This window comes from Lytechinus variegatus, chromosome 4 (assembly GCF_018143015.1).
Source record: "Lytechinus variegatus isolate NC3 chromosome 4, Lvar_3.0, whole genome shotgun sequence".
NCBI lineage: Eukaryota > Metazoa > Echinodermata > Echinoidea > Temnopleuroida > Toxopneustidae > Lytechinus > Lytechinus variegatus.
Genome location: NC_054743.1, coordinates 63,033,844 through 63,058,335, shown reverse-complemented (window position 1 = coordinate 63,058,335; position 24,492 = coordinate 63,033,844). Strand labels below are relative to the sequence as shown.

Here is a 24,492-nt window from a genome sequence, read left to right as displayed (position 1 = left end):
CTACATTCCGAAAGTTTCTCCGTCCTCCAGTGTCTCTGGGAGCTTCTTGCCTCGGGTTTCTGGGAGAATGAAGCACAATCCTGCTGTTATTAAAGCAGCTATGGTCTGAAGAACGAGGGGACCCGGTGCCCAAACATCGTAGAGGATGAGAAGGAGAGGGGTTGCTACAGCAATGATGCGGGATGCCGTGGAACATATTCCGATACCAACACTCCTGCGTTAATGGTGAAACAATTGCAGAGCAGTTGTTACTTTGGCCCTATACACTCTAAAACAAATATTGGGTAAAAAAATCTCCATGAGGGGAAATCATTGTGTCCAACTAATATTGTGCATTTCTTTCAGGCATTTTTATTTCTCCAAAGTGATTAAAATTTTGCCCATTCAAAAGTAATTGCTGCTTATTTTTAACCTTACTGGACAATATGCTTCCCAAAATTGGTTGGACACATAATTAACCTCGTTCTAGTTAAAATTATACCCAACATTTTTTTACAGTGTAAGATGAATTATCTTATTGTGAAACTAAAACTAGAATGTAATTAAGTCTCAGTCTTTAGACCTACCCCCCCCACCTAGAAAAAAAATGCTTTTAGTTCTTTGAGCGGCCGATCGGGGAACATTTGGATATTTCCCCCCGGTTCTTCCTGTTGGCAAAACTTAATATAAGCCCGTCTGCTTTTACTTAGTTTACAGAAATCAAGCGTACAATCATATCATCTTTCTTTTTTTTACTTTGAAGGGAACCTTGTTCTATCAAGTCTATCGAAACTCCAAGCCTTCGCAGAGTGTTGGAAATTGATTTTTTTTATTTATTTTATTTCATTATCATTATTTTTTTTTTGCTGCTTGGATGGATAATTTCTGTTCCCAAGTTACGTTCCTTCAAGGCTCCCGTCCAGAACGTAACCCCCCCCCCCCCTCACTCACCTTGTAGGAGTTGGCAGGACTTCAAGGACAATGATACCACCAATCGCCCAGGACCCGGCGATGCCGAATTTTCCAATCATGCCGATCGTCGTTTTGGCCACCCCAGTAGCTGTACGATTAAAGGAGAAACAAATCCATATTAATGCATTGATGAATCTGGAGCGCGGTGCACCAAGAGTTGCAATTAATCGCAAATCCAAATATCAGTAACAACGTAAAAATCGCCTTCCCGCACAAAGGCCGTAACCGTGCACTGCACGCCGCACAGTGGGCCAGGAGAGAGCAAAAGTGCGCCAAAACTGGTTTTTGGTCATGAAACAAATTTTGTTTTTTTCATGTTCTAAGCAAAGATAAGAATCTGTAGGATGTCTCCATGCAATATTTCTCCATGAAATTGATTATTAATTGCCCATTTTATTCAATATTACCGGAAAATGACCCTTTACGGCTACCGCATGTAAAAATGACACGTTTTAGATATTTCACTGTTTTAACAAAACGGATCGCTTAATTTATTTCTAATTCACGGTACTCTTATGATGAATGATTGTTTTAAGTGATCAAAAATTTTCAAGATAAAATGATAATCCCTTCAGAGGTAATTTTGGACAAAACCATGAGACAATGGGGGTTTTTAGCAAGTTTTTTTTCATGAGCATTTCATTTACAAATTGCCGATTGCTGCGCTATAAATACCATGACGGTCTGTGTTATAGTCCATGCTTTACAATGATACCAAATTTAGCTGCATATACGTGCATTTTCTGGAGATAAACCAATTTTCCAACCACATGTTCGCCGTATTTATCACAAAAATCGTTCCAAGTTAGTGTCTCATTATGCGCGTGCCGAACGTTGCGGGTGACATTAAACAAACTCCCCGCTCCCTTCGGGACCGTATAAGACCGTATCTCTGTGAAACTCACCGTCGCGTGGTGGGAGAGAGAAAGAGAGGGGGGGGGGGGGGTCTGCCTCAAGTGTCTGGTTCTTTTGACTGGTATCTTCCTAAAATATTTTCGTTCAACATACGTAAAGACAAGCTTTTATTTCCACTTCCACTAACTATATAATAATACATGTAAAACAACTTCATTTTGATGTCAAACTGTTCCATCCCGTGTAGGATATCTGATATGCTGTCATTCTGAGAAGATTAATTCTTAAGGTAAGATTCCAGGGTAAGATTATTAATTTGTTTTGTTGTTCAGAAACCAAGTAGGGGCTACTGTATATCGCTATAACACACATGACTAGGGATGTGATCGGTCTCACTCAGTTTTCTGCCAAAATATGAAAATGTGTAAAGGACAGATACGTGGGATCTACATGTCTAAGTTGCATTATAATTAATAGTATTTATCCCCCCCCAAAAAAAATGAAGGGTTTTTAACTTGACATACACATATGAATTCGTTTATCTCTTGGCTCATTTTAAATTTGCTGTAAATTATTGTTAAAATCAATCAAGAAGTGAATATTTTTGGTTTATGGGTCTTATTGACTAAATATGTTTTTCCACAGATTAATGGTAACAAGTGATTAGTAGCAAATTTTTAAGAGTACAACAAGTACAGCCTCTTCCCCCTGATGTTCAAATTATGCTAAAAGATCCTCTCACCGAAGACATAATGGTTGTGAGATAGCAGAGAGAGACCGTTTCGGAATAACTTTGTATACACCGTTCTCGGTGAAATAGGAATGCCTTGTAGGGCCTGCAGAGGACCCGGCCTCTATTATTTATCATTGAAATAATTATTTTAAATATTTCACTGTCCACTTCTGGTATCAATCCATTTTAATTTATGTAGGTGTGGTTAATCATTGTACCCAGGGAATGAAAATACTCCTATGCATTTTTTTTACAATTTCACTTTGAATTTTACAATTCCGGATTCATGGTAGGACGCCCTTTTTAAGCGATACTCAAGTCACAAATTTGATTGTTTGTACCCCGAGCACAGACTTTTTTTGTTTGGTTGCCTGTTAATGTGTTTGCTGTTTGCTAATTTGCTTCCTTATTGCTGAAATTTCTCTAAAACTAGTTTCTGAAAATTTGAAACTTATTGCAGAATTAGAAACATGTAATTTCTTCTCAAATGTTAACAGCCAATCAGAAAATAGTATTTTGACGACGTCATAAATATTTGAAAATACTTTTATTGAATTCTACGGGTGAAATTACCCCTATACACCAAATTTAATCGTACAAATATGCGAATAAAGGGCTTTGGCGCACTTTGGGTTCATTCTGGCCCACTGTGCGCCGCCTTCCTGCAGAAGGGCAGTAAGCATGTAGCAAACAGTGCGCACTATTAAAACGGCCAGCGGAAAGGCGACGCGCAGTCCGCGCTGACGGTCCTTGTACAAGAGGGCGACGCGCAGTGCGCGCTAACGGCCTTTGTGCGGGAAGGCGATTTTTACGATTTTTGCGGGAAGGCGACGATATTTTTCCACCAATCGGAAGTGCATATTGCGGACTCTGCAATGTGCCTAAGATCAGCATCTCAGCAAAAATAGTTGACACTAGCATACCAGTACACAGCAAAAACTGTGGTGTTAACCGGTGTACATAGAGGATCACACCAGTTATTTTACACCGGTGTTAAATTGGTGGTGTTAGTTTTACACCTATAGGTGCTATTACAACACCTTTGGTTGTTACATTTACACTGTTTGGTGTCATGTTCAATCTTTATGGTGTGATTTTAACACCTCAGGGTTTGGTCCTCTATTAACACCAATTGGTGTCAGTTTTAACACCACTGTTTTTACAGTGTACAGATGAAGGGGATGGCAGAGTGCCCCCCCCTCCCCCCACACCTTCCCGTCAGAATCTGATGAATCCTTTTTTTCTTGTTTTCTCTTTAGTTGACGCTGGTATCAAAAATTCATGGTGGGCAACAGACCTTATGTGACATGATTATCTTACAGCGCCCTCCCTCAGAGGATATGGAGTACGCGTAAATGGAGCTGTCAGTGCCCAAGGTGAGTGGCAAAAAGATAACATTCAGATACGCTTTCTGAAATAGACGAGAGAAACACGTTTGTACACTATTATCGTCTGTTTCGGAAACGGATTTTGACTAACGAAAATTGTGACTCTGCATTTCATTCTATATAATATTCTAGTTTTTATATATGATTTGAATTTTGTTTATTGAATTCTACTATTACCAATCGTAATTCTTTTATTCTGTGGGTGCCAAGGAGACTGAATTTTTCAATTCATGTACATTTCACATATATTATTATGTTCTTACGGACGAATATGGCAATAAAACTTGCCACGCCTGCAATGACGAAGCAGGCTATGATACTTTTGAGACGACCAATCCATTCTATCGCTGGGATACAAAGACAAACAGAAACGATCTCTACGACTCCGGAGATAACAAAACTCAGATAGATGTTGACTCCAAAGGACCCGGTACTCAGATGCAAGCCATAGAATATGAGGTTGTTGGTTAACCTAAAATATAAATAAATGAAAAATTAAAGTGTAGCGCCATCAACATGGCAGAGAATATGAACAGGCATCCGGGGAAAGAAGGAGGGAGATAAGGGAGGGGGCTAAGCAATTTCATTACAAGGTGGACCCCTCCCAATGCTCGTTCATGGACTTTCAAAATGGACCGTACATTCGAACAACCTTTCAATCTCATAGTACCCTAACAAGCATTTTCCATGTCTTATACCCTATCTAAACACTTGCATAACATATTCTATTTTCATATCATTAAAATAACTTATACATTCTATGTGTGAGAAAAGTGTAACCTTCCCCCAATTTTGATACTCTTTTGAGGAGGAATGCCTGTAGTAAATTTCCTTTCCAATAATATCCATATCACACACTAGATTAATCATCATGTGAATGTGAAAACAAATTGGTGCTATCGCTTCTATTTGTACGTCATTATTTCTAATAGTGGAGTTCACACTCATCGCGTGTAAAATCTTACCAAATAACAATCAAAACGAGCGTCCTTTTTCGCAGGACCGGTGTCCGGAAAAGATCAAGTAGAGTTGGATCACGTTCCTTTTTAGCTTGTTTCTCCTAGATTTATGGGAACAAATTCATAATAATAATATTAACAATAATAATGATGATGATAATAAAATAATAATAGTAAAAAATCATAATAATTACAATAATAATCCTTATTTTGCTTAGGGTAACCACTTCGGCTCTGTTCGGCCACTGTTCTCTCAGCGGGCCCTGCATAACATGACATAAAGGAGGAGGACGTCCCATTTTAAGTCTTTGAAATGACTTAGTCCAGGATAGGCCCCATAGAAAATTGACCAAACCTTGTTTTTTTATATATACAATATTTTTTGATGGTTTCTTGTCAATTCGAGGGTGCTGATTACGAATCTGAATGATGCCACTCGTGTAACCTTGAGCATTTTCCGCAAATTGGCAAAATCCAATATGGCCGCCAAAATATGCAAATTACCAATGAAACTCATAAAATTGTCCTCACATTTGCTGTGAAATGCATGAAATTGTGTGGCAGGAGTGAAATACAATCTTAAAAAATAATTTTTGACAAAATATTTATTTTCCCAATATTCAAAATGGCCACCATAGGCCATTGTATACACTATCATGTAAAATATGAATAGGGAAAACTAGTTTTCACAAAAATGAGCACTAAACTGCAAAAATCGCGATGTATGAACGAAGTAATATATGCAAATCATCATTACTAATGAGATATATTATTTATTATGTCAAATATTGGAACATTGCTGTATTTTGATATCTAAAATAGCCCCACTGGCCCAAAGAGTATTATGTACAATGGCAATGGTCGGGGCCAAAAAATGACATGATTTAGCATTAAAATGTAGATTATTAAGATGAACGAGTGGAATACTGACTAAATACAAAATTGTAAATATGCCATTTATGGGGTAAATGCTGTATACATGTATTTTGAAATTCAAAATGGCCGCCATAGCCCCTATATTAATCATGTACAATGCGAATAGAGAAACTAATTTTCACACGAGTAAGAAACATAAAATGCAAGTAATTGTGATCTATGAATAAAATATTGTCTGACAACATGTTTTATAGCAAGACATATCATTTCTTTTGTCATGCATGAGATAAATACTGTATTATGAAATTCAAAATGGCCCCTATAGGCCCTAACAGTATTATCTATAATGTGAATTGGGACATATAATTTTGTAAGAATTGGGATTTGACATCCATATAATCCTGTTGTATGAGTAAAACGTTATTTGAAAACATTTTTGTTTTAATCATCGCATTTCTTCTTCCATATAGGTGATTAATACTGTATTTTGACATTCAAAATAACATCTACAAGCCCTAAATAAATTATGTAACATGAGAACAGGGAAAATAATATTCACAAGAGTGAGAATCATAAAATGCATATAACTGTGATGTACGGGTAAAGATATTGTCTTAAACATTATTTCTAACTGAAAACATCACATATGGGTCGTGGAAATGGTGGAGCAGTGGCGTAGCTACGGGGGGGGGGCCTGGGGGGCACGTGCCCCCCCCTGAGATTTGGTGTGCCCCCTGGTGCCCCCCCAGAAAAAAATTGGCAGAGCAAAAAAAAAGAAAAGAAAAAAGGGAGAAAGAAGAAAGAAGAAGAAAGACAGAAGAAAAAAAAGAAGAGGAAAATAAGAGGAGGAAGACGAGTGAATGAAATAATGTGAGGGGATGACTTGCAATTAAAAAAAATCTTTTCATGTTACTATATAAATTTTTGCTAGCGCTTCGCGCCATAATTGCCTGTTCGATGGGATTCATATCTTGCTCAATAGGCTGATGTGAAGCAAGTTTTGAAGTCAATATGCAAAACATATTTTAGCTCGGACATCGAGCTTTCATTATTTTTTTTTATTTACAAATTTAAGTGCTCTGTAAAATGTCCGTTTTATGGTCTACATATCAGCATTTTAAGCTCACGCTGCGTGGTCACATAGTCTGATTTGCCAAGTTCATATTGTCTACGTGTATTCCATAATGTTCCATTAAACAAATGTATTCAGAATGCCCAGATTTTAGGTCTAAATTTAAAACATGCGCGATGGCGTGCATGTTCTTTATTTAAAATGTATTTAAATTATCCAGTTTTACATCAGAATATTTATTGTCTGCTCACGCTTCACGATTACCCAATTGACTATATCCTATTTATGACTTACAAAATACGAATAGAGTGTCCCGCTTTTAGGTCTAAAATCTCAATTTTCTTCCTCTCGCGCTTCGCGCTCGCATCAATTGTTTAGTTACATACCTATCCCATTAATATACAAAAAGTGCTTAGAATGACCATTTTTTTAGGTCGGAATGCAAAAAAATTTGCTCGCGCTTAGCGCTCGCATTATTGAAATATATACCGTCTTCGTGGGTATCTGTAAGCAGTCCTTAACAGGTCCCTCTTCGATAATGCTAGAACAGTTGATAAAAATTTCTGTTCGCGCTTGGGGGTACATACGAATCTTGTTCAGGATCACACATAACATTGCCCAGAAAATTAAATTTCAGGAAAAAATACATTTAAGTAAAAAAAAAAAAAAAATCGCTCGCGCTTCGCGCTCGCACTTTTTATTAGGCTTATGAGATTATTTTATGTTTATGTTTTATAAGAATAAAACTAACAAGTGACTGATATAGGTGAAGATAATTTTGGGCCCCGTCCCCTATTGGCGAAAGTCGGATCCGCCCTCGTGGACACATGCATACACACACACACCGGAAAAATGTCCAGTGCCCCCCCTGAAAAAGCAAGGACCCCCCAGTGCCCCCCCAGGAAAAAAATCCTAGCTACGCCACTGTGGTGGAGGTAATAAATGCTGTAATTTGAAATCCAAAATGGCTGCCATAGGTCCTAAAAGTATTGTGTACATTGTAATATGGGACATATAATTTTGACAGAATTTGGCTTTGCTTGACTCTAAATATTGCATATAATTGTGAATTGTGATGTAAAGGTGAATTATTGTCTAAAACCATGGTTTCTCACTAGATATATCATAATGTTGTGTACTTAAGGTGATAAAATGCTGCATTTTTAAATTGAAAATGGCCACCATAAGCACTTATCGTATATATACAATTTGGGTGGAGACAAATGATGTTCATAAAAAGGGCATATGACAGCCATTTTGAATGTTGAAATACAGTATTTATCACCAAATTACATAATATATTATATATTTTGTTATAAATCATGTTTTCAGACAATATTCCACTCATACATCACCATTTGACCAAGCATAGCCAAATTCTGTTCAAATGATTTATTCCCGTTCATATTGTGTATAATACCGTAAGGGACTGTAGCGGCCATTTTGACTTTAAAATAACCGTATTTATCACCTAACTGGCAGAATAAATGATATATCTTAATAGAAATGATGCTTTCAGACAATATTTTACTCATAGATCACTATTACGTGCATTTATGGTGCTCACTCCTGTCAATATTGGTTTCCCACTTTACATTGTACATAATACGGTTAATGTCGATGGCGGCCATTTTGAAGGTCGAAATACAGTAACAAACTTGAAACCTGAATGATATATTTCGTTAAAAAAAATACGTTTTTAGACAGTATCCAGTCAATTTATCACATATAAAAAAAAATATGCATTTTAGCGCTCAATCTTGTGATTTCTTTTCTCTTATTTCTCATTGTGTATAATACTTTTAGGGCATTTGGCAGCCATTTTGAATATCAGAATACAACATTTACCACATACAAAGCATATTGATAATATATTTCGTTAATAGTTATGTTTATAATCACTATTCCAATTGTTTAATCTTCATAATAAGCATTTTAGTGATCACTCTTGAGAATTTTTTGGCTCCCATTGCAATTGTACGCAATACTGTTTGGGCCAGTGGCGGCTATTTTAGATATAAAAATACTGCAATTTTCCCATATATGACATTACAAATTATGTATCTCGTTAGTAATGGTGATTTGCATATATTACTTCGTTCATACATCGCGATTTTTTGCAGTTTAGTGCTTATTTTTGTGAAAATTAGTTTTCCCTATTTATATTGTACATGAATGTGTATACAATGGCCTATGGCGGCCATTTTGAATATCAGGAAAATAAATATTTTATTTAAAAAATATTTTTTAAGATTGTATTTCACTCCTGCCACACAATTTCATGCATTTCACAGCCAATGTGCGGACAATTTTATGATTTTCATGGGTAATTTGCATATTTTGACGGCCATATTGGATTTTGCCAATTTGCGGCAAATGCTCAAGGTTACACGAGTGGCATCATTCAGATTCGTAATCAGCACCCTCGAATTGTCAAGAAACCATCAAAAAATATTGTATATATAAAAAAAAAGGTTATGTCTCTTCTATCCTGGACTAACTCGGGCGAGGATCGAACCCGTGACCTTCCGTCATGAGGCGGGCACTCTACCACTAAACCATTATATCCGAATGATGGTTATTCTCACAATCTTCATCGTAATTATCATTAGCTCATGAAATCTTTTCGTTGTTCTTTACATATCATTGGCAGATCCATGATTGAAAATGTGCGTTAGGGGGGGGGGCGCAGATGACATTTTAAAATATAAATTTAGCTATACTACTGTGTAAATTGTATTCTACTAGTAATTCTAAAAATAAAGTGATCTTTTAAAATTTCTTGCTTTTCGACTTCATAGCAGGAAGGTTACCGTAAACCTTTTTTTATTTGGATTTTGTTTAAAATTACCGGTGCTCATGGCAAGTCGCCTGTAGTTTCTAGTCAGAAAACGTATAATACGTGGTCATGGTGTTTCATACCAATTTAAATATACATACCCCTGAATTATAAAAGTCGTGTTTGTGGAAAAAGGCATCCGGGAGATTGACTTTGTTGATTCTGGCAACCTTCCTGATGGTAGCTTCCGCCTCTTTGTACCGATCTTTGGAGATCTGCCACCTTACCGATTCAGGGATAAACCTAATTACAGAACGGGGTAAAATGTGGTACACTAACACACTGAATGATTACGAAACTATGGAGTGTTCGCGACTGCAACGTGGACGGTTTCAAGAACACAGTGAAAGTATTGAAAATGCCCATCAAATGACAAAACAATTGAAAGGTCTTTGTCGAAAACTGGTGAACCGGAGCAGCGGTTTTGCCCTAAGTTTCGGAGCTGACAAACAATTGCAAATGTGTCGTTGCCAGGGTCCAAGTCAACTGCTATTTTGATTCACAAATTTTCGACAAAGATTTTTGTTGTCTTTGTCATGATGATCATATTTTCTCTCAGTCTGTTCTTGACTCTTCCTACAGTCGCTGAGCTAAAACTCCACATTATCTAAAACAAGCGTGCCTCTATAGTCATTTTGAAATTGTAAATTAATTTTATAAAATTGTAAAAATCAACGTGATAGATGCTTTTGTAAACCTGTTATAATGATAGTCAAAATAGTTCATACGTTAGATCGTATGATCACGTTTGATCAATGTAAACCTATATGGTTTTATGGCACCAAATAAAAAAAAGGTAAATTCTGGTTATAATAACAACATTTACGGCAGTCTATAAGCTCTTCATAAAAAAAATCGTTAAATCAGCACTTCTATGAGCTCGTATTAAGACTGCACTCACGTGCTGATTTTTCAGTACCTACCGGTATTATTACCAACTTCTAAAGGTGCTATGACGTATAAGCTATACATATACATTTGTAAGATACTAGTGTAGATTGTTTTCTTCGACCAAGCAATCAATAAAAAAATGACTAATAAACGTGAAAAGCTAACAAAATTATTTCAAATACGCATTTGCACAGTCAAAGGCAAGAGCCAATAGTGATTTTGATCATGGTTGTGATCGAAGTAAGGGCTCTTATGTGCTTATGAACAAAACAGAATATAATGCATAAACATTCTGTGTACAATCACAATGCAGACCACTGACGGATCCAGGGGGAGGGGGGGGGGGCAAAACCGGCCCCCCCCCCCCCCCACTATGAGTGGCACAATTCAAATTTGTAATGTAAGAATGACATAAACAAGAAATGTGCATTCCCCCACCTTTAAAAGAGAAGCCCTTTCATTTTATTTTATTTTGCTTGTCAAACTATCCTTATTTTGGTAGAAAACTTTTTTCCCCTCGTGAAAATGTGCTCCCCCCCCGCTTGGAAAATCCTGGATCCACCACCCCCTGATGCAGACAATGCTTATTCTCTAATAGATAATGGAATAGGTGATTTTGCTCCGCTATGTACGGAAGAATCAAGAACAACGCACATGCATTATTTAATAGCCGTCATGACAAAGAACAGCTAACAGGGCAAAGAAGACTTTGTCGAAAGTTGGTGTATCAAAACAGCAGATTAGTCCTTCATTATTGGCAGACAACTGGCAAACGATATTTGTCATTTTTCGTCAGCTCTAAAACTTAAGGCAAAACTGATGTTCTGGTTCACCAATTTTCGACAAAGTCCTCTCAACTGTTCTTTGTAATTGCTTTTACTGGCATTTTAATACGCTTACTCTGTTCTGAAATCCTCCGCACGTGGCAGCTGAGACGAAAGGGCATCAAAATTATACTCACGGGTAAAAGAAGAAGAACAGAGCGAAAGTCAGATTGAGCGAAAGTAGAAGATAGCGCCAGTTTCTGATAAAATAGGCGTAGATCGTGAGTAGGAGATATCCAAGGGAAAACGACACGGAGATGAAGATTCCCACAAAGGCACGTTTCGATGGGCCGACAAACTCAGTTCCTGTGCGAACAGAATTGAAGAGATTCGGTCTGGTTTCACGAAACTGTTACCAGTACACCGAATGTCAATTGCAAGTGGTATCATGAATGAATTTTACGACGTTATAACTAAAATCAGGATTCCTGAATTTATAATTTTTTCTGGTTAGTGGTAATCTTGCTTTGATTCCTCAACTCCAAAAACGCGTTACTTTGTCTCGCACTTTTTGTATAGTATTTAGAGCCTGTGTGAATCAGATTGATACACATTTACATCTCCATTTCTCTTTTAAATAACATGTATGATACAAGTCTTCAGATTTGTTTTTTCATGTAGGCCTATCCATTCCTATTATTAAAACCAGGATGAATTGAAAAAAATAACAATAAATCATTAAAAATAGTGAAACCGTTCTGCACACTAAGACAAATCTGCGCCCTAATTGTCACAATAGCGAGAAATGTGTTCGCACCAACACGAATAACGAATTCTGGTGCTGCATGACAATGAAAACGAAAGCAAAGTGTGCAAAATGACCCAATTTCCATGATAGAATGCAAAATATGAAAGCTGACGGGCTAGGACTGTTTCAAATGTGTTATGTTTTATCATTCTTATCACTTAGCAAAATGTGATTTTGTTTTATAAGATAGTGATGTGGATCCTAGTTATTTGAGAAACCATCGTCGTTTAAAAAAAAACAGAACCAGTCAAAAGGGCTGTATTGTCCGCAAAGGAACATTGTTAGAGCTAACATCGAGGCTCTGTTACAGTCGGTAATGTGGAAGCAATGCCTACAACAATGCAATACTTACACATTGAAACAAATTTGTTGACTTCACAATCTGAAGAGTGTGATTGGGCTTACTGTTAGCGCTCTGTGATGCTAACGTTTCTATGCGGCCGGATCCAGTGCCTGGCAGATACGGTAATAGGCACCCAATCCGCCAGCGAATCGTGTTCCAGCTCCGGCGGATTCAGTATCAATTTTATTCTTCGGCAGATAACATTCTTGCTAACGCGCATGCACGTTCCATATGTATTCGTTTACATCCCGTGGTACTTGGCCGCGCGCGATATCTCAAACTAAACCACCCCCTTCCCGTTATTGCCAGAGCCGCACATGTGCTGCCGAGGGTGACGTCATAATGAATACAAGTAGTCAATTTGAACCAAATCCGCCGAGGAACGAAGTCATCAAACATCAAAACGCGTCAAACCATGCCAACGGATACCATATCTGCCTTTGGAACCAGATCCGCCGTTACATGCACCGGCACTGATTAATAGTAGCAGTCAGTAGTATTTTATTTCTTTTGAATGACCTGTCACGTGATGGATCTTACCCAATCATTAATTTTGATCCGGATCCATAGCACCATTTTATAGTAATACTACTTTTACCTATAACCGTAGATATAAGAAGCATCCCAAAGCATCCGACAGCCGACAGCGCCCTCAGGGTAACAAGAGTGATGTAGTTCGGAGAAAATGCAGCACAGACACCAAACAAGACAACGATGATGTTTGAAATTATTAACGTTATTTTTCTTCCATATCTAACAGAAAAACAGTGAGACATTTCAATTAAGTTTAAAACGCAGTTTAAACGCGTCAGAAGATGTAAACGGCCAACGGGGGCCTACAATGATTTGATTGTAAGAAAAATACTACGAGCAATATCATTAAAATAAGATGAAATAATAGTTCAATCAAAAAAAGTTGTTATCAAAATTATTGAAAATTCCATTTATATATGTATACTAATATATGTGCATTTCCACTTATATAAAATGTGCATACATACATTGTGTTTACTTTTATAAAGTAGTATATTTGTATATATGTTTATTCAGAGATCGGAATAGATATTAGAATGGATATGCATGTACTTATGCCATCAAAACACTCCCATATCAGAGAATCATGAGTTCAATGTATTCGATATACCACTTTTTAAAGGGTAGATGATATGGTTTATTCCCAATTAGTCTACTGCCAATTCGTCTAATTGCCAACTCGTCTACTATCATTTGGTCTATCATTAATTCGTTCACTATCCTTAATTGCCATTTCGTCCACTCACCATTACGTCTAATCACCAGTTGGTCCAATAGCGATTAAGTCCACATACCGTTTGGTCTAATGGACTACACTCTTGTAAGTGTTAATTGGGCGAAATGAATGAAAAAGAAATGAGTATTAGAACAACTGGTTATGTGATGAAATGGTCACAGACTAACTGGTGATTATACGAAGGGCTGATGGACCAAATGGTTATTGGGCCAAATGATTGTTAGACGAAATTTTGATGGACGGAATGGCATTAGACTAAATGAAGGTAGACCATGTCATGAGTGGACGAGTTGGCAATGGACGGATTGGCAATTTACCGATGATATTATTCAAACGATCGCGGATCGTGGAAGGGAATAAGGGGTACATTTAAAGGGGGGATATATTTTGATATATATATATATCTTCTTTGCTTGTCAGTGAACAAATGGAAAGAACATTAGCTGCGATGCTTATGACCTTTGACCTCTTCTGATTGATTATTTTTTTGCTCCTTAGAGACAATTTTGCCCCCCCCCCCCCGTTAAATACAGATCCGCCCCTGTGTATACCTGTGTAATTACCTGTCTGCAATTGCACCAAGTATAACAGAACCAATGAAGACCCCAACGAAGAAGATTGATTGTGACAAATTGACCAGGTATTTCCGGTCGCAAACCAGGTCAAACTGAAAACAAAGGAGACAAAAATCATCTTGATTGAGAAATCATGTATATTATTCTTATATAATTATACCCTTCTCCTTCAAACTCCGAGAGGACAGTTGCATTATAGCTGCATAAAATTCAATTTCTGATATTCGAAGGCTCCATTAAGTAGATAGTTGCATATAGGCATTTGTCAAAATGAATTAATGTGTCTTTCTTTATACATTTATCATGTTTATACATAATTCTAAGTCCTAAAGTCTATAGATATAAATCAAGTTGCATTGTATTTTTTTCAAGGTACGTTTCCTTCAAACCGTTTCTGAAACTGGCCACTATTGTTACGTGCGCAGACAAGGCTTTTGTACCCTGGACAACTACCCCCGAGGATAATTACCCCCGGACAACTACTCCTGACAATTACCCCTGAGGACAATTCCCCTGAGGACAATTACCCCCCGGATGATGTGACGTTATGCGTTAGAAAAACTACGACATTATGCGTTGACTGCGACATTATGCGTTGCTGCGACATAATGCGTTGGTGCGACATTGTCAGGGCTGTAACATGGCATATACGCCCTAGGGTATCAACCGCAGGCATATGCCCTCGTCCGCTCCCCTCAAATGCCCGCTACTGGCTCCCGTGTTCACCCTAGGGCGCTCCGTGACGTTTCCCGTGGCCGGCATGTTGGCCGCTCCCCTCAAATGCCCGCTACTGGCTCCCGTGTTCACCCTAGGGCGCTCCGTGACGTTTCCCGTGGCCGGCATGTTGGCCGAATATTGCGATTGAAATACAGGAACCCCACTCCCAAGAGATAAGATGATCAATGAACAGAAAAATATAATTAATTCATGAACATAATTTGCACCACTTAACATGCTTAAACACGGCCAGAAGGGCTGTAGTGAGAAGGAATAGTAAATAAACAACATATTTAGGGGTTCGGCCCATATGTGATTCATATACAAATTGATTGATTTTTTTTTAAAAATAGTACGGCCCTGTGAAGTTGGTTGATGGGTGCTGCGTGCGTTATTTTCTGCCTACACCTAGAATTCAGGTAGGCGTGGCAAAATGTAGAAATATGACCAAAATGAGCTTTATTTTGTATTCTAACACCCTTTTTTCCTGTTAATTCCTGTAAAAATCGTTATCAGGGCCCTGCAGAGAAGGGGAGTGTTAATAAAAAGGAAGAAAAAAGGGAAACGATGAAGTAAAAAGAAAATTAATAAATTAATGTAAGAACAAGCTCAATTTCATGGGGTTTTTGCTTACCGTCTGGATAAATGTGTATGTTGATAACGCCATGTCATGCATCCATCCTTGATCACAGGTAATGACGTCATAGATATTCTCACTTTGATTGGTGCCTTCTTTAAAGTACGTCATCGCATCCGCAAACGATACCTGCGATACATCGTACTTGCGACACTGATCGTACAAAATGGTATCGTCGTCTGCTACTGTATGGGGAATGCTAAGATGCTTCTTGTAGTACGCACAATCGCTCTCATCCAGTCCCATTCCAGTGCAGTTTGCGGCATCCCATTCTGATACCTAAGGAGGAAAAACGTGGAATGTTATTTCTGCTCTGTTTCCCCTCGACCTACTGACCCAAATTGTACTCAACTCAGCCCTGGTGAGTACGTGAATGGGTGCCCGGTAGGATAATTTCCTATACAGTACTAAAGAGTGCTGGAATGGAAGCGAAAGTTTAGCTAAAGGTTTGGTCCGACCGCACCTACGGACGCAGAAAGGATGAAAAACGGAAAAGAATCTTGCCATCCGTTGGAAAACGTTATGTATCCGTTGTGTACTCTATGCGTACTAGTCGATTTGACAGTCCCATAGGCTCAATACACCAACCTAGAAATGTTCTTTCCGATGATTTTTTTTTCTTCCTCATTCGTGACCCTGTGGGGTCCTGTAAAAAATTAAGATTGGTTGCCCGAACGGCAACTTGCATGATAATTGTTATAATTCCAAACTGGCCGCCAGATGCCATCTTGAAAAGCAAACTTCTTAACCCCTTGCCCCAGAGTGATAAGAAATAACTGTTTTTAGTGGTTTTGCGGTGTGTAGAATCTATTTCTGCTATATATTTTGCCTGGATATTTTGCAATATAAGGTCAGCGTCATGTCAAATCCAACATGGCCGCCAGGGGATGGCATCTTGAAAAATTAACATTTGAACCCGTGGCTTTGCCCCAGAATCATTAATGATACATCTTTTCGTGATTTATTTGGTATATTAATTCCATTTCTGTTTTCATATTTTCAGTGCAGGATCATCCAAGATGGCTGCTAAACGCCGTATTGAAAAATGTACTTCCCGAGACCAATGTGTAGGAGCTCATGTAAGGGGATTTAAATTTAATTTTTCAAGATGGCATCTGACGGACATCTGGATTTGACCTGAAGATGGCCTTAAATGATGATAAAAGAGATTCTACACATCCCTTAACCCCGAAAAGAGTTATTCCTAATCATTCTGAGGCGAGGCCGGTTCAAAAGTTCAATTTTCAAGATGGCTTCTGGCGGCCATTTTAGATTGATGCAAATTATCAAAACTGCCTAAAGTTGCCGTTTGGGTAACCAAGCTAAATTTGATTTAGGACCCCGTAGGAACATGAATCAAGAAATAAACTTCATCAGAAAGAATATTTCTAGGTTTTGCAGATTTTTGTATCCACTATACGTGTTTCATACGCTCTATATCCATCGAACATCCGTCTACTGTGATTTCGTTTTTCACCCATTTTGCCCATTGTCTGGAGCGGATGAAAACGGGTGGAGTCAGCCCGAAATATTGCTTGTCCGCTGTAGCAGTTATAAATACGTTTTGTGTCCGTCGGTCAGTGGGTCCAGGCCTTTTATAAACCGAGGTAATGACAAAAGTTATTTTCAAATAGATGGTATTATGTGAATATTTTATGATTATTATACTGTTTGTTGCTATCATAATGGATCTTTTTATTAGTATTATTATTACTACTATTATGGAGGAGATAAGAGCGCGTATATGTATGCTTAGCCAGATATGATTGAATAAACATTTCTCTGTTTTGTGTCGTTATTTATTAAGTAAAAAACACGTTATTGCTAATGAAACAGTTTTCAAAATGGATATAATATAAGTGTACCTTCAAAATTTGACCTTTCATGGCCGAGGTGTGCTTTCAGTGCTTAAAGAATTACTGTATCGATTCATTTTCCGATGTTGTATGTAAAACACATGCACTGTAAAAACGCTGTTTTAATTTTAAATTTTAAGCACGTTCTTTCTTGCTCAAAACATTAAACATTACTTTAGACTTTTGGAATGATTGATCTCTTTGAAATAACTTTTATCTAAAGCTTTAAGAACTATTTTAAAACTGGAAAAATCAACAACTATTTCAGAACTTGACAGTAGTTATTAGAGTGAATTGCTTATCCAACGTGCTTGAAACTTTAATCCGTGTTTTGAAAGTACTAAATTACCAATATTTACTTGTTTTTGTAATTTTCAGCTAACACTGAAAAACATACAGGCCATGATACTGTCAAAGAAATATTACAGAGAACAAACCAGTAATCAATCACAGAGCTATACGCAGAAATTATCTCTTCAATGAAAGCAAATATCATCATTTGGCATATAAAAACAACCATAACCTATCTGAGTACACTAAACTGCTAAAAGTGGGTAAGAGATAATTATGTGACTGTACACACTAAGATATCCCGGTGAAAATGGGGTGTACGATACGTGCGTACACTTCGCAAAACTATTGAGGTGCAAGTTAGCTCTTATGCGAGAGTACGTGTCTGTTGTACACCCATGCACTATTTGCGTGCACTGCAGTCTTGATGGTAGACGTATAAGTTGATTTATGATCAAAGATTACCCGAAATAACAATGCAGTATTGCATTTCACTTTATCTAAGTGAAATCATTTTTCAAAATATGTAATATTCATGTGAAGATACATTGGGAGAAACAGTAAATAGAGCTATAGTTGAAGCACAACTATAAGCACAATTTAAAAAAAAAGAATCGTATCATATTGCTAGAGACCTCATTTGCTCTCATCGCTTAGCGGGAAGAATCTTGACTGCAGATAAAACGAGGTGAGTTCGAATCCCAGCTAAGGTAACTAAAAAAAATCGATACAGAAATTGAATGGACCGAAAGTCTCAACAATCTTTTTGTTATTTTAGGTGGGGGTACAGTATGCACCTGAAGGGGTAGACGTGTACATTCTCTGAGATGCAGATGGACACCATTATTCGGGGTGTACGTGTGCACCGCTAGGGGTACTCGTACAGGGACAAGCCTGTGCACCCCTAGGGGTGTACGGTACCCGGATTTCTTAGTGTGTATGACTATGGCAAATCAATCCCGGTGTGCTACGAAAAAGAAAGACTAAAGAAGAAAGAGGTGGTAGCTTTACTGCTTGTTGAGAAACCCAGCCACATGAGTGTCTGCCCGGGGGGGGGGGGGGGCACTTCCATTGACGAGTGGATACCATGCGCGACCATGGGGTCTCGAAAAGCACCCTAAACACGTATTTTCCATATTCTGAAAATGCACCGCTTAACAAGAAATGGCGTCTGAAACCCCACCCTTAAGAAGTATTGGAAATAAAACGATACTCTTGGCAAGTATTTCCTGAAATGAACCCCTAAACAAGTCAAGCAATATTTTATTTCACGGGTCCGTCGGTCATCAGTTTTTACACACCATTTGGTTTAGTACGGCCCCACCTTCTAAAAGGACATCCTTTATAAAACATTTTATTTTGTTTTATCATCCTCGTAAATTTGACCCTAAACACGTAGCTTTCCTAGCGAAATACATACCTTTTTTTCACTAGTTTTGTGTTTTTACACCCTTATCACGTACGTAACGTGCCCTATCTTGAAAAAGACATCCCTTTTACGTGTTTTTAGGTCGCGCATGGTATCCACTCGTCAATGTAAGTGCCCCCCCCCCCCCGGAGTGTCTGATAAACAAAAAAAAAAATAAACGAACGATCCTGTGAGTTTAACGGCGGTAGCATTCAAATTTTAGAACTGAGTAGGGGCCACCAAGAATATCTCCATGGTGTAATCATCTTTAAATTCACATTGTATGATAAAGACGAAGAGTTACGAATTTCATGACATTATTATAAGCTTAAATTATTTACCCTCCATAGATATATCTTGGTTACCCCAATTGGAAGTGTACATGCAGTCTGTTTGCTATTCCCGGGGTGTTTTAGTTTATACAAATGGGAATGACCAAAGAGCCAAATGCTATTTCCTTCTTAACAAGTTCATGTACCAGCATTGTTTACATTTCCCATTATTGATCATTCAGTTGTCCCATCTTTTTCATGTATTCTACTCTCTTGTCCACTTCGTGTGATTATCCTTTCTCTTCACTTTAATTCTTACTGAACTTTCTGTTCTCGGGGGTCTAAATTAGATCCAACTGCTGTAATTGTGAATGTGTGGGTGTGTGTATTTGAGTTTTGTCAGACGTGTATCAATCAGATATGATTATAAACGTATGGGACCGAGCTTTAACGTCACCATCCGAAAGACGTGACCAGGGCTCGAACCTCTGCATCAATTTGTCACTTCCCCACTTAGCTCGGATTACTGGCGCACGCCACAGCGCACAGTTAATATCATGGGCTAACGCCCACTTAATATCTATAAGGGTGAACAGATCTACTGGTGGGTTACTAATACGATGATGGTGAATTATTTTCCTTATATAGTGTGCAAGACAGATTTTTGGTCAGTCTAACATCAGTATTCAGTCAGTCTTTAACATGTTTAATCAGTCGGAATATGTTTTCATTGAGTCGTCAGTTAAAGTGATCGATGCGAACGTCCTGATCGATCATGCTCTCTTCGTGAAATAGTCGTTGTAACCATGGGCGAAAATCCAGGGGGACAGGGGGGTCGCGTCCCCCTACCCAAAATAGTAGGGGGGACACAATATCAATTGTCCCCCCTCTACTATTTTGGTCTATTATGATGGAAAGAAATACATCAATAAAAATCGAAATAATGCACATATATTTTGGAGGAGAAAAAAATGGATAAAAGGGGGGGGGGAAGGGGGGAAAGGGAGGAAAAATGAAAAAGAAAAATAAGAGGACGGAGACGAGTGAACAAAATAAGGTCAAGGGAAGACTTAGAAAATTATTTTGAAATATATTTCATGCCCCTAAATCAAATTTTTCCTCGCGCTTCGCGCTCGCATAGCCGGTTTGACGAAATACATTTCGCGTTTAATAGGCTGATAATTATATCCTAAAACATCAAGTTTTGAAATATAAAATGCATATTTCAGCTCGAACATCGAGTTTGTATTATTTTGTTTCATTTACAAATTAATTTTTTAAGTGCTCTGTAAAATATCCGTTTTATTGTGTGAATATTATTTGCATATTTACAGCTTTTTGCGTTGTGCGCATGCTTTATTTTATTTGACAGATTGGCCTACATATTGCCTCTGCTTATTCCATGAGATTATTCATATATCAATTCCATTACAAATTACTTAAAATCCCCGTTTTATGACAGTTTATCTAAAATTTCGTCCGCGATTTGCGCGCTGGAATTATTAATGAAAATATATCAACTCATAAAATCCTATTCATGATTACAAAAGTGCTTAAAATATCCACCTTTCAGGCATCAATGTCAACAAATTTCATTTACTCATTATGCTTTAATATAACATCAAATACGATAAATAAAATTTTCATGAATTCCTATAACAAAATTGTCGCTTTTTCAGAATAGGAGGATAGTCATCATTTTCATATGATGACAAAATGTCCAGGTCTCAAGTTAAAATAGTAATAAAAATATAAGCTCACGCTTCTCACTTGCATCATTTATGGAGTGCTATTCATATCCACTTCACAATTTCCCCACACAGTGCTTTAAATAGTGCTTAAATTCACCCTTTTCATACCGAAATATCAAGTATTTTCCGCTCGCGCTTCGCGCTTGCATTATTGATTTTCATGATAAAAACTGAAATGCATTCAGAATGCTCAGATTCTGCCTAACTCTAAAACATGCACACAATTTTTTATTAAGAAACGCAACTTGATCTTTATTCAAAACGTGCTAAAAATTATCCAGTTTTAGATCAGAATATATATAAAAAAAAAGATACTGCTAGCGCTTTGCACTCGCATTATTAATGTAGGAAAAGACAAAATTTCCCATCTTTTTTCATGATTTACAAAACATGAATATAGAGTGTCCCATTTTTAGGTCGGAAATCTCATTTTTTCCGCTCGCATTAATTGTTTGGTTTTGTACCTATACCGTTAATAATTACAAATAGTGCTTAGAATGTCAACTTTTTAGGTCGGAATGTCAAAAAATTTCAGCTCGCGTTTTGCCCTCGCATTATTTGATAGTTGAAATATGTATCGTCTTAATGGCTAACTGCAAAACGTCTTTAACAGGTCCCTTACAGATCAAGCCAGAGCCACTCACAGTAATTATTTAGCTATACATACGCATCAAGATCAGGTTCGTACACATTGCCCAGAATATTCAATTTTCAGGACAACATACATGAAATTCCAAAAAAAAAATCAGCTCGCGCTTCGCGTTCGCATTATCTAATATGGCTTATGAGATTACTACACTTTTTAATGTTTTTTTAAGAATAAAGTTAGAAATGACTGTTAGGACATCGGCGTTTTGCCCCAACCCCCAATTTTTCTCGACCAAGAAACTAAAAGAGAATAGGAAAAGGATAAGGTTGAAATATAAAGCCTCTTATAATCCAAATGTCATGTCAAAATCTATCACAAACTTTGATTTTTGTAATGAACATTTTTGAAATTTTTGCTTGCAACTTCGCTCGCATCTTCTTATTAATTTGACGTGATACGCCGTATCAAGCCCCCTCAAATTTTTTGGCTCATTACGCCACTGGGACAACCCGTTCAAAGAAACAAACAAAAATCGACTTTGAGCAGCCGATCGGGGAGAATATGGGTGAAAAAATCCCCCCCTATTCGCCGGAGCTGGATCCGTCCCTGTCCCCCCTACCTTCGGGGGAGAGATTTCCGCCCATGGTTGTAACTGAACTGCATAAATTTGTAGAGTTATTTTGTACCCCAACATGTCAACCGTTTACAAAACGTTAACAATATCATTGTTATCTATGACCAAGCGTATACGCTATAAATAAGATGCATTTTAAATAGATATTGTTATTTTCAGTGATTTATACATTATTATGTAAATATAGTACAAATGAAATTTTAAACTACCTGTTTCAAAGTACTGTATTTTTCATGCTTATTATTGGAACAAATGGATTTAGTTTTCATCGTCGATCGAGAGTCAGTAACCATGGTAACTATCATATCAAATAGATATATATATCCATGGTAAGGTTCTATGAATATAGTCTACTTCAACGTGATGTATCTACATGTATATATATGTAAGCCATAACGTGAATGTGTTACTCATTAGCGTTCACATAGGAAAACAATGTATTGACAAAAACCTCGGTCAATTCCGGCAGAGACTTTTTAACCTTATTGTCAACTATAAGCAAAGCTCGGGGAACTGTACTCATACAAAATTCACTAAATGCTTTCGCATATATTCCATAATTAAAGGCCTATACACAATGTGTTCCATGAAAAACAAAGAAAATCGAAAGGTGTTGATATAAATTGTTAATAATCATATTCAATGAATGGCGCAATTTTGGTCAAGCTTAGATCCTTCTTTTTCGATCAATGCCGCTATAATAGGTTTTATTTGGAGAAAGAGAACTAAAAATATATCTTAATTTCAAAACAAAAATTCAATAGCTTTGTCTTTGTAAAGTAATGCATGTATCACTGAAATGTCTTGAAAGGTTTTTTTTCGTTTTTAGTTGTTTGCCTGCTTTAAAAGAAAACGTATAGTTGATAAGATACTCGATGCATAATAGCTAACCGGTGTCCGGCAATACTGTAGTGATGATAACGTTTACATTTCCTATGATAATGGGAACGCAATCATTACTTCAAACAAACAGTGGAATTTTGGACAAAGACAATTTTACAATGCGCACCGAAAACTTTGGTGTTAGACTGGTGTAGATATAGGACCATAAGAGTCATTTAATTCTGGTGTTAACTTGACAGTGTTATTTCAACACCCAGATAACCTTTGATTTTTACTTGCACAGTCTTTGATGGTATATTGGCGTAATTTTAAACCGTCAGATTTTAAGCACCCCAGGTTTTTAACACGTCAGGTTTATTGACACTTCATTCAGGGTTTTGTAACACCGCATGTTTTCAGTGTTTTTTTTTTAGTGTTGTGCAATGACTCTACTTACTCTACACCAATGATCCGCTGGTCCTGCCAAGAACACCACCGCCAGAACATTTGCAGCTGCCGGAAACCAAAATAGAAAAACCAATGCATAGGTAATTTTCTGGTACGTTCCAAACTCGCCCAAAGTTAGAAGAATATCATCAAAAGCCATGATACCAATTATAAGCGTATACTCCAGACAAATCCAACTCCGTGTATGTTATATAAAAAACAAAACTTCGCACTAAAACGGTCACGATCGTGGCGCATGCACATGCAATAAAGTTCGGAAGTATCCTATACTAATGCAAGCTTAAAATTTTTGTAAAGCAAATATTAGTACTGAAATTAACAAGTTATTTATTCCATTGATTCAAAGTATTGTATCAATAACTCTCCGCTAAGGGGATCAACTGTAAAAGACTGTAAAAATAATGATTAGGTCTATTGTTTCAACTACAGCTGTATTTATTTTTTTTTTTAGTTTTGAACCACTGATAATATCAAATCAAGCTCGTGACACATGGTCAATGACACACATGACCTTGTGATAAATTTCTGTTCGTCTCCTTCGTTTGTGTTCACTTAAAGCCATATAAACCGAATGGATATAGGTTTATTAGTATGCCATTTATGACATATTGTCAATCAAAGGCATTAACCTTGGAATTATTGATCTTACAAATATTGACAGCTATTTGTATACATTATAATACCCACCAAAAAGTAACTCTCATGTTTGTATATAGTTTCAAA

The 24,492-nt window shown here is 37.3% G+C and overlaps 1 protein-coding gene across 1 annotated transcript; it reads right to left on the bottom strand.

Moving 5' to 3' along the window:
* LOC121413150 (organic cation transporter-like protein) lies at nt 1-23,958 on the bottom strand. The gene is made up of 10 exons (XM_041605913.1): nt 23,759-23,958; nt 15,676-15,957; nt 14,313-14,416; nt 13,078-13,232; nt 11,526-11,694; nt 9,775-9,916; nt 4,893-4,987; nt 4,191-4,399; nt 931-1,039; nt 1-214 (listed from the first exon to the last, which is right to left on the bottom strand). Exons 1-10 carry the CDS (start codon nt 23,906-23,908, stop codon nt 1-3), a joined length of 1,629 nt encoding a protein of 542 aa, XP_041461847.1. The 5' UTR covers nt 23,909-23,958.
* Between the last annotated feature and the right edge of the window lie 534 nt (nt 23,959-24,492).

What these genes read in the sequence shown, in the direction of transcription:
- LOC121413150 (XM_041605913.1), bottom strand. Translation starts at nt 23,908, where the DNA reads ATGGCTTTTGATGATATTCTTCTAACTTTGGGCGAGTTTGGAACGTAC. An exon ending in CATACACATTTATCCAGACG is followed by an intron (nt 14,417 to 15,675) that starts GTAAGCAAAAAC and finishes CTTTGTTTTCAG; the next exon opens with TTTGACCTGGTTTGCGACCG. An exon ending in CTGTTCTTCTTCTTTTACCC is followed by an intron (nt 9,917 to 11,525) that starts GTGAGTATAATT and finishes TTCTGTAATTAG; the next exon opens with GTTTATCCCTGAATCGGTAA.